The sequence below is a fragment of the Vicia villosa genome, linkage group LG7 (assembly GCF_029867415.1).
Source record: "Vicia villosa cultivar HV-30 ecotype Madison, WI linkage group LG7, Vvil1.0, whole genome shotgun sequence".
NCBI lineage: Eukaryota > Viridiplantae > Streptophyta > Magnoliopsida > Fabales > Fabaceae > Vicia > Vicia villosa.
Genome location: NC_081186.1, coordinates 113,474,358 through 113,494,719, shown reverse-complemented (window position 1 = coordinate 113,494,719; position 20,362 = coordinate 113,474,358). Strand labels below are relative to the sequence as shown.

The 20,362-nt window shown below is 34.8% G+C and overlaps 1 protein-coding gene and 1 pseudogene across 1 annotated transcript; both read right to left on the bottom strand.

The window, feature by feature from the left end:
- Positions 1–1,260: 1,260 nt before the first annotated feature.
- LOC131616600 (uncharacterized) lies at positions 1,261–20,362 on the bottom strand (annotated as a pseudogene).
- Positions 18,604–19,362, bottom strand: LOC131620007 (secreted RxLR effector protein 161-like). Its single transcript, XM_058891035.1, has one exon. It carries the CDS (start codon positions 19,360–19,362, stop codon positions 18,604–18,606), a length of 759 nt encoding a protein of 252 aa, XP_058747018.1.

Sequence of the window (20,362 nt, the reverse complement as noted above, 5' to 3'; positions counted from 1 at the left end):
AGTGTTGAATGAACCCATCCTCAAAGAGATAATGATGGAACTGCAGGACGACCCTATTGCTACTGCCAGACCAGGCTTAAGCTTGAAGCAGGGGCTACTATTTTATCAAGGTCGATTGGTTATCTCCTCTCAATCAAGATGTATTCCTCTATTATTGAAGGAGTTTCATTCCTCACTAGATGGTGGCCATTCCAGATTTCTACGCACGTATAGAAGAATCATGAGTAATCTTTATTGGATTAGCATGACAAAGTGTGTTAAAGAATTTGTTAAGAGTTGTGACATATGCCAAGGGCAAAAACATGTGGCATCTTCACCAATGGGTCTGCTTCAGCCACTCCAAATTCCAGAGAGAATTTGGGAGAACATTTCAATGGATTTTATCATAGGCCTTCTGAGGTCAAAGGGCTTCGAAGTTGTTTTTGTTGTAGTGGACAGATTGTCCAAGTATGGTCATTTCATACCACTTAAACATCCATATGCGACACAAAATATTTGTGAGTTTATTTTAGAAGAAATTATTTCTATTGCAGGGGACAACCCTTCAAATGAGTTCATTATATCATCCAGAGACAAATGGGAAGACGGAGGTAGTGAATCGGTGTTTGGGTGCACTAGACTTATTTATGGTATGACGCTATGTTTCATGTCACCACGGAACAACACCCTTTGAGGTTGTTTATGTTAGAAAGCCCCTGCTCTAAAACGTTATACGCAGGGCAAACAAGGTTCGAAGAGGTGGCAGCAGAGTTAGTAGACAGAAATGAAGCACTCGGACAGCTGAAAAGACATTTACAGCGAGCATATAAATCCTTTTTACTGTTTTACCAATTATATTCTACGAGTTCTATCATTAGACAATAACTCTCTAAATGAAGAACAATTGTGACTTTTGTCCCATAATTTCTCTCCTACAAGTTCTTGCAAGTCTTTTAAAATAATGAAACAATACAAAATAAGAGTATATTTTAAGAGTATTTATGTTATTTCCATTGAAAAATAGGAGTTTTTAAAACTTTATCATATAAAGTTTAAGGGAAATTTTAAATGCTTTTTCAAACAAGGCAAGCCAGACCTCCCTGTCAGGTCTAGCAAAATTTCAGGTTATTTCTTGCAAGAAAAGGGAGTCTTTCCACTGCATCTCCCAAGTTCGGTAAATGATCCTGGATTTTAGATTCAGAAGCTACTGATCATATAATATACCCTTAAATGACATTTATAATTGAACTAAAACTTGATATAAATGGGCAAAATTAAGAGTAAACAAACAAAACCAATATTTCATACCGAAAAATATGTTCATGAGTTTGTATCTAAAAGATAACATACAAGAACACAGATTTTCTTTTATGTTCAATAGTACATATATAAAACAATACCACCCCTGATATAGTTGTCGTTTGCTCTTCATGTACGCCAATAACTCACATAATCACACTCATTGTTACATTAATATATAGAGCAATCAACAAATTGCAACTTCCACTACACAAGCATACTTATTTTTCTTAAACACAAAACAGTAACATTGGAATATATATCCAAATATATTAAAGTGAAATAGTATGACCATTTAGACAACTTGGTTCCTCTTCATAAACTGTGTTTACCATCAACGTCATTTTCCTGTCCTTTTGCTGCAACATCTTAGTTGGACTTCACCTAGTCAAATTATAAAAAGAACGTAAGTTTTGCAAACTATAATAATCAGAATAGATTGACTTGATTACTGACATGGTAAAAGAAGGTATTCAATACATTAAAGTTTCTATTTTTAAAAAAGAAAGGAAAGTTAAAAATACCTGTGCTAGAAACTCCTTCTGTATGGTAGAGTTGAGATCAATGTCCAATAGGACAACATCTGACATATCCTGAAACTTAACTCCTAACAACTTGTCTGCATTAACGGTACCTGGAGAGAAATTTTCCATCTTGTGGCAGTTGATTACAAACACTTGCTCCAAGGATGGAAAACACACCGTAAAGTTCCCAGAATAAAAGCATTTGAGCTCTTGTAAATCTTTAAGATACAAAGCCCGGAGTTCTTCAAATATTATTTTTTCATCCTCTTCTGATGCACTTCCCTCATGAGACACTATCTCTTGTATTGATTCACAACAAATTATCTCCATCGTTTTGAGTCGAACCAAACTTTTGGCTGTTGAGGGTGTGAACAAATTTACCAATCTGTGGCAGCCAGAGACAAGTAAACGCATCAAATTGGAGAAGCATTTAGTGGATGCTGCTATGTTCCTTAATCGAAAGCATCTAGCTATTTCCAATGTTTCTAGATTCTTGATCAAGGGTTCAATCCAAGAGTGCTCTAACCCAATGGAAACAAGCTCTGTAAGTAACTCCAATGTTATTCCTTTCAGATGGGATAGGTGTTCTGTATAGACCACATCAGGTCCTTGAAAGCAGAAAATCTCCTTGAAGGAACTAGACAACACCACAAGCTTTTCTATATTGGGCACCTGTTGTAAGAATGCATATGGAAATACATCTGATTCAACATTAAAGCAGGCCAAATGAAGAACTTTTAATTTGGGCAAGTGGTTTCTTTGCGAAATAGTCTTTAATTCTTTCTTTCCCAGTGACAAACACTGCAGGTTGGGTGTGAGCTACAAAGAGAAACCAATAATCAAGCAAAGGAAGGTTACGGAAGTTATAGATCCCGCTCTTGTACAGATGATGAACCTTTCAAGATAAAAGATGTTCGATATATAATTATTGATAGATTAATTATTTCAACAAAATATGTGCAAACAAGTTAGCTTGATAGAAAAAAGTCTAAGATTTTAAAAAGAAAATGATGATCTAGGCTATTAAAATGGTGGAAGGTTGGAGTGGAGATCGTTAAAGTCTGAGTGGTTCCTCTGAAAAAGATATGATTATGAAAGCACCATTGTTAATGGTCTAGTTAGTATACTATTTGACTTTATGTATATTAGATTTAGAGTTTGGCCTAACTCAACCTTACATCACCGTCTTGTAGGGTGAGGATTGCTCCCACTTATAAAGACATGTTCAGGCCATATATTATCCAATGTGGGACTCTTAACAATGTAGATATGCAAAACATACAAAAGTTAACAGTTAACTCTTAACGAACATAGAATCCAGCTAGAGAATGGCAATATAAGTCAAATTTTTGTATTTCTTTGTCCACTAATGTATAAGATGGATGCCACTGTGCTTGTCATATCAAACGTCGATAAAGTAATAAGAAATTATTAATGATGCTCTTAAAATTTGGGCTTGAGGACTAACCTAACTCAACAATCCGACTTGTAAGATGAGTACTATCCAAAGTTTATTATCACTACTTGGGCCATATCTCTAATTGATGGGAGACTCTCAACATACCCTCTCATTCTTAAGATTGGAAATCAGCAGCGTGGCCTAATCCAGTGGAATAACAGGGGTCTCAACCCACAGCTCATGCCCAAAAGGACTAGAAATCTGAAGTGTTGCTTAATACGGGTTAAATAATAGATATATTGGCTCAATAGCATATCTAAGATAAGCTTTGATGCCATCATTAGCCAGCCACTTTTTTTTTGTCAACTTTGTCTAGCCCACAACTTTCTTTGCCATTTGCTTTATGACTTGAATTTTGAATTATTGACATTCATAAATGATATACGGGCTTATATTTATATAACTTGTTTTTATTTTAAAATGACATTTTTATTGATCATTTATCTTACAATTCATAATAAAATGTCATGTTTATAAATGGGGGCAATCCAGTGTTATCAAATTGTAGCGCCATGGCGGTATTTGGAATTGCCGCAATGGTAAATATTGGCCGCTATTGCGAGTTTTTTGGCCATAATCCTCAATTAAAGTGCCGCGAAGCGGCCAGTATGGTGAGATTTTGGCTCTCCGCCATGGACCACCATCAACACTGGGGCAATCCTCACCTTACAAGCCGGTTTTGCATGGATGAGTTAGGCCCAATTCAAATTCTGAGAAATTTGATTCACAACTCGAAAAAATAGAAATTGGTTTTCAATTCACAATTGGAGACTTGATTTTATAACTATGCTTATATTCACTACCTAGGTCATATATCTAGTCAATGTGGGATTATCAACTGATGACATTGCTATTCACATTATAATAACAAGGAAATTATGTTCGGTTTGCAGGAACCATAAAGGATCCTGCAGCAAGGAGAGTTGTAAAGCAACGATACCTTTTCAATATCGATTACTTCATCTTCAGAATGTGACTCTTGATGTGCGGATATCTTCAACCTGTCAAAATGCAGCGAGCGGTAAAAACACTTGAGCTTTGGCAATTCTAGTAGTGTCAATGAGATCACACAAGGGAACCAAAGCTCCAAATTTGTTCCTTTGGGATCTGCATTATTCTCTGCAACAATAACAATCAACTCTTCACAATGTTTCACATGTAGTTCTTCAAGTTTCACAAGATCTTTGGCTACTGATGCTGGAAACAAACTTGTAAGGCATTTACACTTGTCAACATATACTATTTTTAAAAGTTCTATTGTTAGAATTCCACAAGGATCTTCATTCCAAACACTCTCCAGATTTGGCAACTGATCTAAAGTCAATTTCTTCAGGGAAAAAGGGAGGGGGATCAGGACTGGTCCCTTAACTGTCATTTTTCTGTCTTCTATTGTACATTTCACATCAAATATTGTTTTCACAAAATTGCAATTTCGAACTGCCAACTTTTCTATTTTTGTTAAGAAAGGAAGTAAATTGAATGGTAGTACTTCGAATAAAAATTGGCACCCATCCACAATCAATTCCTCCAAATTGTTGAAGCACATGTGAGGGACTGGCAGTGAGCCATGCCATATATCCTGTAGTATTGGCTGATCTATGAGACTCACAATAGTTCCTTTTGGTGCATAGTCAGAAATCTGCACATGAAAAAGAGTAGAAAAATTAATTACTATTTACCAAGGTCAATAAGAATTGAGATGTAGAATTGTAATTTTATTTCATTTTTCTTGAATTTAAAGTTGTTCAAAAGGTTACATTTTAAATCTGACTTTTTATAAGGTTGTAATTATACCAAGTTTCGGGATTCGAATTTTTGTATTGATCATAACAAATTAACACATGCAGTTTAAAGTTAACTTTGCTGTATTGAAATAGCTCAGAATTATTTTCATCACACCCTTAGCTTTGGTAACTCACTTATTAATATCTTAATTAGGACTTTCATTTCAAGTGATGAGAATGCTTGATTTTATTGCTTGAATTAAACCTACTCGGTTATTACAAAGAATAAGGGTACAAAACTTGAAGTTTGATTGACTGTTGTTTTAACTCATCAATATATTTGTTCAAAATACTATAATACAATAGCATTTTGATGAGATTTTTTCTTTTTCAACCAATAATGCAGAAAACTTCTTTAGGACAATCTTTAAGTGAATTTTTCTTCTCAAAATAATATAAACTAATACTGTTTGAATATGACAATCTTGATGATTATGGGACTTTGAATAAACAATTCTTCTTTTTTCTTAATAATATGTTTTCTATCAAGAGATGCTTAAGTTATGCATGTGCGACAGCCATATTGATTCACCAAACAACTACCTAATTGGAAGACAAGTCATCAGTCCTTGCCAATGGACTGACATACATAGGCATGACAACTCTTACCAACAACATTAGGATGCCCGTCATTTACATTGTACTAACATTTAGTATTAACATATTATTAAAAAAAAAATTATTAAGTAATTATTTTAAATAGTAAATGCTATTATAATTCCTTAATATTAAGTCCAAAACACTTTAACTAGAATTTATAAAATAAATAATCAATATGACATATAGTTAAAAAAAACTTGTTTGGAAAAATGTGTTTCGTTAAGAATTGTTACATTTCGGGGAATTATTTGTAAGGATGGGCAAATGGGTAGTTATCTAAAATTTCTTACGATATTTAAGAGAACCTTTTATTCCCATCCATTTTCTCGTGAATTAAATCAAGGATAAGTGTATTTTATAAACGTAGGAACAAATGCACCCGAGTACTTGTAAATCGTAAGAATATACTTTGATCAACAAACAAAAACAAAAGGGTGTATATGTTATTGGTTATGTACATACCTTTTCCTCAAACCTCTTGAGTATTGTAGAATTCAGATCACCTTCCCATTGTGGTGTTTCTTCTCTTTTGAATGTTACTCCAGAAGACAGTATGGTTGAATCTATTTTGTTGACTGGACTGAAAGTTTTCATCAAGCTGCAGTGAATCAATGACACTTTCTCCAAGGATGGAAAGCATAATGCAAATTTTCCAGGGTAAAAACACCTTAACTTTTCTAAATCTTTTAGAAGCAAAGTGTGGAGGTGCTCAAATATTATTTTCCCATCTGCATGTGACTCAACCCCCTCTGTGGACACTATCTCTTGCATTGATTCACACAATTCTATCTTCATCTCTTTGAGTTGGCACAAGCTTTTGGCTGTTGAGGAAGTGAACAGATATAGCATTCCTTTACACATGTATATATCCAAATATGTAAGGTTGGACAAAGATACCATGTGTGGTACCAAGTTTACTAAACGATTACACGAAGTTATTTTTAATGTTTGGAGATTTTCAGGAATGGGGTGTAGCCAAGAGTGCTCTAAACCAATGGAGTTGAGATTACCCACATTAAATAACATTATTTCTTTTAGGTTTAAGAGAATTCTTGTGTAATCAGCATTAGGTCTTTCAGCACAGAACATCTCTTCGAGTGAACCCTGGTACAATTCAAGCTTTCGTATAGCAGGTAACATGCCAAGGAACCCATATAGAACACTATCTGACTCTTCTTGAAAGCGTTGCAGACAGTGAAGTTGCAATTTCCAAGACCCCCGATCCCACATAACAATGGCGCCTCCAATACCAAATGATAACATCTCCATATTGGGAATCTGGATAGCCCAAGTGGAAAAACTAATAAGGAAATTACAGACAAATACAACTTTCATTAAAGGTACTCTTCTGTAAAAATAAAGATTCGAAGTCTTCTAAAATATAGAATTAAATATTTGAAATTCCATAACCATATAAACTTGTTATCTCATAATTATTATAAGATTATATATATTTTTATTATTAGTTCACCACTGGACAACAAAGTATGAGTCAAAGCATAGAAGAATTGGATAATGATAACTGATGCGCTTAAGGAATTAAATTTATTGTTTCAATATCATCAATTAAATAAAAAAGAAAAATAAGAATAGATTCCATTGATAGATACATGATCCAGTTACAGGTTTGTCAATGTGATGCTGCTAGGTTAGGTATACTTTGTATTAATATCATTTAGGGCAAGTTAAACTGTTCCGGCCTTATTGACCAAGTTGTAAGAAGTACCTTTTCAATTGGAATAAGGGGTTGCTCCTGATGATCTTCTTGAAATTTGAGCACCGGCAAGTTACAATGATACACACTCAAATCTTTTAGCACAGGCCAGTCTAGCTTATGTAAACCCGGATAAAAGTCTTTGAGCCCTGGCAAATCTGTTAGGTGTAATGTGGTCAAACGAGGGAACTCTATTGTTGCTCCTTCTGGAGGTATTTCATCCTTTGAAAATATTTCTACCAACTCTTTACAGTAATTTACAATAAGCACCTCGAGTCTAGTAAGATCTTTAGCCACCGATGCAGGAAACAAGTATTTGAGGGTATAACAACTGTCAACACGCATTTCTTGTAGCAAGTGAAGGCCAAAATTTCCTTCAGGATCTCTGTCCCATACATGCTCCAGTATTGGTAGACCATCTAATGACAACTTTTTCAAGCGGAATTTTCTCAAAGCTTTTGTGACCCTTGTGTCATTTAAATTAAATATGACATTCACTGCACTGCAATCCCATACTTTTAACTCTTCCAAATTCTCAAAGCAAGGAAGTAAATGAGATGGAATTACATGTACTAGATTATTACATTGTGATACTACCAAGGATGTCAAATTACGAAACATGTAGTCCTGCACTAAATCACTGCAATGCCATACTTGTTCTAATAATTCAGGATAATCAATAAGGTTCATCTGCTCCGTGTATTCGAAAGAAATCTGTAAAATCAAATAATAAAATAAAAAATGTAAGAAACATTACTAGAAAAATGAAGGCGTTCTGAATTAAAACTCAAATATTTGATTGGCTAAATTATTTATAAATAAAAAAATATGACTAGTGTTTTGAGTATGATTATATAGAAATGGAATTGATATTATTTTGATTAAAGAGTAAACATTTAAGATGAGAGGGTTTATTTAATGAATAAGTACCTTGTCTTTGAAAATTTTCTGTATAGTGATATTCAAGTCACCTTCCCAATACCGTTTCTCTTCTTCTTCTCCTTCAATGGCAAGTATATTTTGAAGCTTTGGTGCTGTTGTCTGACCCACAGTGAATGTCTCCATCTTGGGGCATTCTCTGACAACCAATCTTTCCAATGATGGGAACTTAAATTCACAGTTCTTGTAGCTGCAGAAACTTGTAAGGTCCTTTAATCTCACCAGCTCTAAACAAACCAATTTTCTAAATACAACTTCAATCATTTTGTCTTCTTCATTTCCTTCATTGGTTACTATTTCTTTTACTTTACAACGGATTATCTTCATTGTTGCAAGTTGAACCATGCTTTTAGCTGTTGAGACTGCCATTAAATTCACTAAACCAATACAAGAGTTTACTTCCAAATATGTTAAGTGAGACAGAGATAGCGAGGAAGGGGCTAAATTGACCAAACTGTTGCAGGCACCTAAGAGCAAATGTTCCAGTCGTTGTAGAAGTGGGTCTCGGTCAAGTCCTAGATCATTTATCTCTGATGACCACAAACTCAATGTCTTGAGCTGTAATACAGTTCCCAGTCTTTCTTGTGATACAACGTTTCCACTTGGAACTAACCCTTCAAGCTTATAGTGAGAGAAAAGCAAGTTAAACCTTTCCAGATTGGGCATTCTGTCCAGAAACCAGTAGAGAAGTTCAATACTCCGTAACGAGCGTAAGCTAAGCTCTTTTATACGGTCCATTCGGTACTTCCAATTGTTGCTCTTTAACCAAAGTGATTCCTTTAAGCCAGTTTCCATGAACTCCAAGTTGGAGATTACCTAGAGAAAGATGAGATAAAGGTGCTAAATAGGAGGGGGAAAAAATACTGTTATACAGTTATATATATTTAAGCTTATTCCACAGCTAGGATATAAATTACCAATCCTTTTTATATGTTTCTTTCTCTATAATTTTGATTAAAAAATCTGAAAATGAATAGAATTCACACATAGGTCCCGCATCATTTAGTGAGATATGCATGAACCTAATTAATTTAGTGAGATCTACATGAATTTCATTAAATGATAGTGTATACTTTAAAAGGAGTATGTTATAATTTTATATGGCGTGTTGCTAGCGTCGTTTTTAAGTGGATGCATTCTCTTTGCTAAACTGTTAGTTTTTTTTTTTTGTTGACATGCCATTTTATTTTTCTTAGTGTTGGATTGAGCTTAACTCAACTCGACAAAGTGGTTAGATGTCTCCATTTATAAATAATATTTCAGGCCATATACAATTCAATTGAGACTTTCACCGCCACCCAACTCATTCCCATGATTGCACATGATATGGGCACGTTAAAAGCGTTGGAAGCTGCAATGAAGGAAACCGGCTAGGGGTGAACCGCAATAAAGGAGAAATTTCTAATAGATTACACAAAAATTACATGATCAAATCAAAGTACATGGTATCATTGTATTAAATATGGTAGGGGAGACTTTCATGCATGAAATTCTCCAAGTTTAAGTTTTGTGTGAGTGCGTTAATTAGCTATCAACTCTTAAAGTTTTGTTAGTATGTTAGTTGGCAAAAAAAGTTTAGTGTTGCACTTTGGGATAAAATTTATTTACTTTCCCTATTTATTTGCATGTTAATTATTTTGCAAGACTGGGTATTTTGTTTTCTCTTCAAGTCAATTTCAAATATGTAATTCTTATGAGTTGGAACAAAGAGATAACAGTAAATGGTTCCTTACCTTTTCAGCTAAGAAAACTGCTTGTCTTTCTTCATTTGTGGTTTCTGTTGTGAACAAGTCCAGCTTCTCACAAAAGTCCACAGCCAACTGCTTCAATTTTGGACATTCTATATGTCCCCCGTCATAGAAACGCTTCACATTTGGAAGGCCATACAGTTTCATGAAGGTTACTTCAGGAAACATTAATCGTACTTGTGGTCCGTCTTGCCAAGCAACAATTTCCTCCATTCCATCACAAAGATTTACTGAAATGCCTGCAAGCCTTTTTAGATCTTTGGCCACAGAAGCTGGTAAGAGATAGCTTAGTTTATTACAGCGTGTAGCCTCTATAACCCGCAGATTTTTGAAGCAAAGAATTCCTTCTGGATCTCTGTCCCATACTTGCTTTAGATTTGGGAGTTGGTCTACCAAAATAAGCTGCAGGTTTGTCACCTTCATAGATGCATCTATTTGTTGAAAATCTTTAATTTCAAAAATCACTTCCACCGACATGCAATCAATAACCTTCAAGCTGTCTAAACTCCCAAACCATCCTGTCATGTGACTTGGAAAAATCTTGTTAAGTTGTTTACACCCTTCAATTTGCACAGAAATGAGACTTGAAAAGGAATCAGCACCAACTTCAACTTGCCATATGTCTGTCAACTTATTTAGTTTGGTTAGGTGGATTTCCTCCAACTTAGGAAAGATGCATACCTGCAATTTTATACATAAAAGCCATAACGTAATCAACTCAAGTACTCGACAAAAAAAATGCACAACTGTATACATAACATTGAGTCAACTATAAAACTTTACACCTTCACATACCTTGTCCATACTGTCTCCTTCAGTGATAAAAATATTCTCCATCATCCAACAATCACTTATAAAAAGGCCTTTCAATTTCTTAAAATTGCTAGCCACTGACATTGAACACAAGTATTTTAAGTTATAGCATTCTTTCACAGTTAATTTTATTAAGTTTTGAAAGCAGAAATTTGACAGAGGCTGGTATCTCCATATCTTTTCGCTTTTGATTGAGGATAATTTCAAACTCTCCAGATTTGGAATTTCAATCTGCAAGACCATGCACAATCACTATATTTGCAACTGAAACAAATGATCACAAATTAATGACAACTAGAGGAATATTGTGCAATATTATACCAGTTCATCAAAGAGACAAAGGGGATCCACGACACTGCGATCATCTTCTGCAACACTAATTTCTATGTGATCCCTTTTTGTTGTTTGCTCTTCTACAGAGGGCATCTCAACACCGGTGTAAAAACTAGTAAATGATGGTAATGATTGTAGTGTCAAAGAGCGTAGCTTATGAAACTCAATCTTATTACAATTTGCTTGCCCCTCCTTAACAACAATCTCCTCCAAAGAATCACATTCAGAAACATCAATTGTTTCTAGACAAGCTAAAAAACCAACCATGTAAAAGGAGAAGAGAAACTTCAACTGGGTACACATCTTGACTTGATGCTTTTTAATTTGGCGAATGAGGACTCTGAAACTGGAGTATAACACAACATCTTTATGTTCTTCAGTTTGTAGAGGCATAGAGATTCCAAATTGAGAAAAACATTCTGAGGATGGAATAGCTCCATTGAGTTAACGATATATTCAATGTCATCGTTATTTATGATGGATAAATGCTTAAGATCTGGAAATCCATCCAAATTCAACTCATAAAAAGCATTTTGAACACCATTTAGCTCTCCCAACAACAATTTTTCAACTCTTTTGAACAACAACTTTATCCCTTTTTGGGAGTGAATATCAGCACCATCTGTCAGCTGCAATGCCAAAGATCTTAACGCTTCATACTTACTTGGCATCCTGAAATCTCCAGATGAAAGCATCTTGAAGTCTCCAATCACAATTTTGTAATCTGTTAATCTGTCAAAGAACAAGTCCCTGGGCAAAACTGTAGTACTCGGGATGCTCAAGTCTACAACTCTCAATTGGTGCAAATGTTTTAACTGAGAAAGAAATGAAATTTGACTTTGGTTTGGCTCTCCATCTACCTTCATTTTGATCAAACTCTTTCTTATATACAACTCCTCTAAACAAGTCAACCTTGATATGAAATTAGGTTGAGCCACTTTCATTATGGAACAGTCGCTGATGTCAAACAACTGTAGCTTATCTAAGCGTTCTAACTCAGTTGGCAAGCTTTCAATTTGAGATCCAGAAAAGCTGAGAATTCTTAACTTTTTCAGATCTCCTACAAAGGATAAGTTGTTAACTAGAACACACCGCTCCAAACAAAGCATTCTGAGGTTTAATAAGCATTTAATTGAAGATGGCAAGCATGGTAAATGAAAACCCGTCAATATTAATACCCTGAGTTTTTCCATTCCTTCAAAAAAATTCTCTGGTATTTTCAAAGAAGGATCATTACTGTCAATTTGGAAGAATTTAAGTTGAGGACAATGCATGACTTTAGGAAGCTCATCAATGATATCACAGTTGCGTATAGATATAGCGGTGCACCTTTCGAGTTGATCCTTGTCTGGCCAGTCGTCTAATTTGCTATTTCTTAAAGCAAATACATTTTGCTCCTTGTGTGCTATAGACAAAGCAGCATCTTTCACCATATCATGCATTTTGAAATGATCATTGGAACTACCATCCAACATCAAACTCGAGTCTTTTAGCTTCTGGATTGATGCATATACTCTATCACGTGCTTCCCTTAGCGTATAGACCCCTTCGAGTATACCCAAACCAAAGCAATACTTCACCAAGTCCATAATTAATTCTTGATGACCCATTTGAGCACAAAGTAAGAAAATGGACCGCATCTCCCCGCTTTCTAGATGATCGTAACTCATCCTTACTGAAATCTCCATAGACTTCTGCACTCCACTCAGCTCCTCTTTTTTAAGTTTTTCTAGTGTGGCTTCCCACACTGACTCACTCTTATTTCTTAATGCCTTTCCAACAGTAACAATTGCCATGGGTAACCCTGCACAATACTTCTTAACAATATCTTGCTTAAATGTGGACATTTCATCAAGTGTTCCAGCCACCTTCTTAAACAACATTAGAGATTCCTTATCATCTAATTCTCTCACGCAGAAAACTGACTTGACGTCCATTTTATCAGACAATACTTTTCTATCTCTCGAAGTTAGCAAAATTTTGCACCCCTTGTAATAACCAGGAGGTTTTCCTTTTTTTACAGTTGTGAAGTTAGGACCCTTCATATCTTCAATTGTCATATTACTTGAATCATCATCCATGTGATCATCAAATGGAATCCCTATCTTATTCAAGTCTATTCTGTCCCAAAGGTCATCCATGACAACAAGGGTGTTTTCCTTCTCTGTCTTTAACCTCCTCCTTAGACGATCTGCTCTGACACTCTCACCTTCCCCTTCCAAACTCAATCCTAACACGTACGCAATTTCTTCCTGGATTTTTCGAAGATTGGGATTGTCAGTTATTTCGACTATAACTACCACACTGAACAACTTCTTGTCTCGAGCTTTCTTAACAATTTCTTTGATTAATGTGCTCTTACCCACACCACCTGGCCCATGCACTCCAATCAATCTCACTGTAGAATCTTCGAGTTTTTCTATTATCTTTTCAATTGTTTGTCTTCTGGAACCAATTTCAACATAGCCAGCATTATGCAATGCAGCATGCATAGATGTTGGCTTTTGGTGATATGAAACTCCATCAAACTTTGACTCATCTATTAATGACTTGGCATCCAGTAACATCTTCTTTGCTTTTCTCCCTAGTCTATGCCTGTTCCTGAAGTAATGAAATAAACCACTGGAAAACCTTGTCTTCGTGTGGCCTTCATCATTTTGAAACTCCTCTGTTTCAGTTCTAGTTTTATCCACTTTCTGAAGCCAATCTGTAACATCACTTTCAGTTATTCCAAGATTATCCTCAGCTTCATCTACTGCATGTTCCAGCCTCTTTCTTTGAAGACTTAGCTTTTCATCAAGACTGCGTAGCTCATTAACATTTTCCTTGTAATAGAAGATGTAACCCACATGCCGAATGGTCAGGTCCAACACAACATCGACAGCCCTTTCTACAATTTTGGATGCACACTCCATACTTTCTTCTTGATTTTCTTGAACCAAGTATGACTACATCTCTTTATTCCCAACAAAGAGTGGAAATATATCAGCCAAGAAGTAATTAAGAAATTTAGATTAATCAACAATCAAAAGTAGATTAGTAAATTCAAGCATTGACGTTTTTGAATTACAAAAACAAACTAATGAATAATTGGCTTATTAATATGAATTGATTTGTACAAAGTATAATCAACTCAAAAGATAAAATGGAATCAATATTGACTAGATTATGGGATTGGACATTGCAAGGAGACGACCAAACCAACTATCAACCCATCCAAAGTCTCATAGAAGGCATTAAAAATTAATACCCAGACTCACTTTATGTTCATTATTATGTGTAGCATGAACATATTAGCACCTGTGTTAAAAGCTTGAATATTCAGGAATTTCAAGATTTAGACAACAATTCCATTAATGGGCTTTTTTCTCATTATGCTCTCAATCAGAATAATATCTGTAAACTCCAAGCTGTCTTCTTCTGTTCGTTCAAGATTATAGTTACATACAGTTTGCAACTGCCTTGAACAAAGAGACAACTGTAACTAACTGATGAGCTGGCATATCCCAGTTAGAACCCACTCATCGTCAAACAACTCTAAAGGATCCAAAATTGGTGGCAGCCATGATTGAAAGTATAACACGTGGACTCTCTTCCATCAAATTACATGCATGAGGACATATTACTAATATGATATTAGTCAGTGGGTGATGTCAAGATTAGGAAAGTGAAGTTACTAGGAGTAGCAACATCCAGTGACTTTTGGTAAGACAAATGACAAGAGCAAGGCTTGAAGCCATGGGAGAAGCACTTGATCTTGAAGTTTCCGAACTATATATATCCAGGATTCTCAATTCCTACAAAACGATCTGATTTTGTGATTAAATGACTAGGAACTTGAGGAGGAACATAAAATCAATGAAGCTTAAGTGCGCACAAAACAAGCCCAACTTATAGGGGCCATCCTAAATCATATAATTTGGAATGGTCCTGATTCAACTCTACAAAACTAACTTGTAAGGTGATAAGTTATGAGTATGAAGAGAACTTGGAAAATGGTGGCGCGCCCACCTAAGCACCGATGTTGGAGAATGATTTGGATGAAAGCTATGGTTGAAGTTGCAACGCTGAAGGCGTTAAAAGAGGATTGGATGCCATGCAAATGCAAATGGTTTTAAGAAGCTTGAAGCCTATTCCCTTCCAAGGCAACCCTGCTTGATCCATCCTCCTCGTCATCACTTTCTACCACGATATAAACCTTATTCATGAAATCTTCCTTTGATATTGACTCTTAAAAACACAACCCTAACCTCCTACAGCTTAAAAACTCAGTATATTGATAGGAATGTTGAGAAATTGTCAATACCTCTATCAAAAAGACAAGCTTCAAAACCATTATTCAATTCAAGAGAACGAAAACGACTACCATAACATATGCCGGTTTAAATAAAGGGTGAGGACAACTAAGTAACTAATTTACCTAACAAAACTGTCTGGCAACTAACTTATAACTAACTCATAAAATTAATGCAGATTAGTTAATATACAGCTTACATCAGTTCTAGCATGGTTAACATTTAAACTAACTCATAGCCTATATAGAAAGTACACATCAGATAAAAGGTGTGTCCAGTGTTCGACGGTGACAAACGTGACTATACAACAACAACAACAACAACAACAAACCAAGACTTATTCCACTAAGTGGGGTCATCTACATAGATCAACTTCCGACATAATGTTCTATCCAGAACCATGCTTCTATCCAAATCGTTAATCTCGAGATCTTTGATAATAACTTCTCTTATATTCCAACTTAAAAGACATACCTCAACAATGCAACAGTATAGATGCAATTAAACAAGGCCTAATAGCAATATCCTAAAATACACACTATACGAAACCCTAAACACGAAAGACTACACAGACTCTACAAAACAACTAACTACAAAGCCAGTGACAAAATTGAAATTCAAGGAAATAGATTTGTATATCAGAAAGCATGAAACTACTTATCTCCAAAAATCAATTCTAAGCCCTCTGATTCGATCCTTTCACCGTATAATTTCGCATTGACGAATCATATGCACCAGAGCAGTAGAATGATAGTTTTCCACAACCACAACTCTGTGCCATGGTCGCCGGAACAGGAATCACACGCGCGTGCCACGCGCCGCTGCAAGTTCTGCCGCTATCAAATGACACTGCCACGCGCCATGTTAACGTTTCCCGCGCGAACCCACTCAACAAATTCATTTTAATTTCTTATTAAGAAAATGAGTATTGATATTGAAAAATAGAAAAACAAAATGTATTAAAATCAAGTTATTGAAAAGAAAATATTTATTAAAAAACCTTTATTTACATTTTTTTGAAACAAATTTATTTACATTATTGTTTGTTCATTTTCTTGATAAAATTAAGTTTAAAAAGATGATGTTTTTAAATATTTAAATATAATGTTAAATAATATATTTTATCTAGTTTTATTTATTAGAGAAAATTTACTTTTTTAAATGTAATATTTGACCGAACAAGTTCACGCGAGGATGGTGAGAAGCTTTGTCTATGGTGTTTTTCATATATATTTGAATTTTTTCTCGAATACGCCGCTCGAGTCTTTCGTATCTCCGTCCATAACATTGATCGTGTGGTATGTGTATCGGGTGAACAAACGACACATAGGTAGGCATGAAAATTAACTGCATTCTCTAATTTTCAAGGAATCAACTATGTATTCCCATAGTGATTTCTATATTTCAAGAAGTCTTAGATCCAAACCTTGGTGGCTATAAATTCTCCAACGTTACGTTAGAGAAATGACCTAACTACAACACAAAAATACACACGTACAATAACACAAAAATACACACATACAATAGTTACTCATCTCTCGTGAGTTAGCTCTCAACATTAGAATAAATCTTCAAGCCTCTCATGACCCTTAATCACTAGAGATTATCATGTATTTGTACTTTTAGCAAGTATAAAACTCTTTAATTGTTGTGAATGTTTTTGTTAATACATCTTTTATTCCTTGACGAATTAGAACTAGATGGTTAAACTACTTGTTCATCTCTAAATCAATGAATTTCATGATAACACTCATTTTTAGAGAAGACGACTCAAGTATAGACATACTTGCTAGGTATGGTTTCACCATAAAAAGATTTACTTGGTCAAATCATGTTTATGATAGCATTTTTAGTGATTTCTTAGATGACAAGTTAGGTATGCTAAGACTTGGAATTTTCTCCTCTTAAGGCTTTGTTCTGGCCTCCCATGCTTATATTTCCTCTCTTTCTTTTGAGTTAAGGTGAATTCTTATTTATCTTAGAGTAAAATACTTTCTAAAAATATTATATTATTTAATAAATAATAAAATGATAAAAATAAATATTACTAGGTAATTGATTAAATATATAATGAGTAATTAAGGATCTTCTTCGTTTCCTGAAAAGAAATTGAAGGTCCATTACTATAGTTTTGTGTGCATAAAGTTAAATAAATAGTAAATATGTATCACATGTCTTAGAAATACGTGGAATATAAACACAAAACTATAATAATGAAAAAGAAATGGAGTTTAAGAAATGGAGTAGATTCTTAGCTTTTTAATATTTGGTAGAGAAATTGTCACATTGATTAACTTTTGCAATATCCTTATTTAGTTTTTATATTTTGTATTTTGATTACTTTTTAAAACTTCACGCTAAGTTCTTTTAATAAATTTTGAGAGGAGCACACTCTCAAGACCCAAGTGTTTTACCGCTAGACCACACACACTGTCAAGATCCAAACGTTTCAAGTTAAGATTTTGAAATAAGTTAAAGTGGTTATTTTTAGATTAAATTATATTTTCATCTTTTAAAGTTTTTTAAAATTTTATTTTAACATGTTTATTTATTATAAATAAAATTTAATATATTTGAATATACTTTTAAAATTGATTTTATTTAAAATTAATGTTTCTAAGTTTTGTGTGTAAACATGATTTATATATATATATATATATATATATATATATATATATATATATATATATATATATATATATATATATATATATATATATATATATATATATATATATATATATATATATATATATATATATATATATGTATTCAACTCACTTTGATTAAATTTAAAAAAAAAATTGGATTAAACATGAATGTTCTCTACAAAATCAATTTATAAGAAAAAAAGTAAAAATAAAGGATAAGTGACCGATGACAAAAACTTGATATCAGGTAATAGAAAGAGAAAATGATTGAACTTTCATTTCAGTTGTAACTGAATTTCAATTGTGAAAAGTTAGTTACATCAGGTATCACAACTTGTTTATATACTACAAGTTGTGACCTGTAGTAGCCTGTAACTACTGAAAACAAACTGCCAGGTGTCAGTAACATACTGACTGGCTCTAAGCTAAAGCTAACACTCTAATACCCCCCCCCCCCCCACAAACTCATGGGGAGCTCGCAACCCTGAGTTTGTGTCTGAATTCCAGGAACCTTGTTGAAGGAAGAGGTTTAGTGAGAGTATCAGCCACTTGATCAACACCAGGAATGTGAGCAACAGCAATGGTTTTGGCTATGACCTTCTCTCTGACAAAGAAGAGGTCAATCTCCATATGCTTGGTACGAGAATGTAAAATAGGGTTATGAGCAAGCAGAACAGCTGATTGATTGTCACAAAGAACAAGAGGCTGTTGAATAGCAATGCCAAGCTCAGTGAACAATGTTTGAAGCCAGAGCAGGTCTGCAGTGGCTTGAGCCAAACTCCTATACTCTGCTTCTGTGCTGGATCTTTCCACTACAGGCTGCTTCTTGGACCACCAAGAGATTAGGTTGGGACCAAAGTAGATAGCAGCACCAGAGGTGCTCCTCCTATCATCTGGATCAGATGCCCAGTCAGCATCACAAAATACCTTGACAGGAGGTGGTTGGCTGGAGGTCAGAGGAGACAGATGCAGGCCATGAGACTGAGTACCCTTGAGATAACGAAGAATGCGTTTGACTGCAACCCAATGGGTCTCTAGAGGATGAGACATAAACTGGCAGACTTTGTTCACAGAGAAAGCAATGTCTGGTCTAGTAATTGTGGCATATTGCAAAGCCCCAACTACTGACCTGTACATGAAAGGGTCAGAGAGGGCAGGAGAGCCAGTCTTGGTGAGTTTGCAAGAGGATTGCATGGGGGAGCTGACAGGACTGCAGTCAGACATTTTGGTCCTGTGCAAAAGATCCCTAATGTACTTGGACTGTGTGAGCAGCATGGAGCCATGAGAGGTAGCCTTAACTTCTATGCCCAAGAAATAATCAAGGTCACCAAGATGCTTGAGAGAGAAGGCAGTGTTGAGCTTGGAGATAATCTGTTGCAGCAGCTTTGAGTCACTTCCAGTGATGATTATATCATCAACATACACTAGGAGATAAACCACATGGCCATTGGAAGAGTATATAAAAAGAGTGCTGATTCTGGTATCAGAGCCTATCGATCGGACCATGGGCCGCCCACCATTAATATCCACGCACCAAGCCCAAAAAGAGTGTTGGGCGTGAGGGGGTGTATTAGGAAGATCCTAAAGTCCCACATTGACTAGAGATAGAGCTTTCAAAGAATATATATAGAGGGACACTCCTCACCTTACTAACCGGTTTTGTAAGGATGAGTTAGGTCAAACTCTAATATCAGGTGACTTAACATATATCTTAAATCATGTTGATATTATGTTAAAAAAATATGATTTGGTCTAACTTAATTCTATAAATATTTAGAGTGAATTCATATGTTTAATCCAAGAATTATATGTGACATTGTTAAATAAAATATCAATTTTATAAACATTGTAAGCAAAGATAAGGGAAAACATGTTAGTAATTACCATGAGATAGATTGTGACAAACTAGGAATGAGGAATCAGCTTTTCACTAGTCTCCACTCCAACACCAACTCCATCGTTTTGAAGCTTCTGCTTTTCAAAATTATTTAATTATTAGACAAATGGTTTAATTTATTAATTATTAAAGTACTACAAGTTGAATGAAACATAAAAACAAATGAGTCATTAAATAAAATAAATGGAACAAACCTCACTATTTTGAAATGGATGATCATAAGTAGTGATTTTGGTCGATTATTTTTGCTTGAAGAGGTGATGAGAAGTGTAATGAATTATGAGATCAAACTAAGATTTAAAGAGTAAATAAAGAGAAAGGAAAATA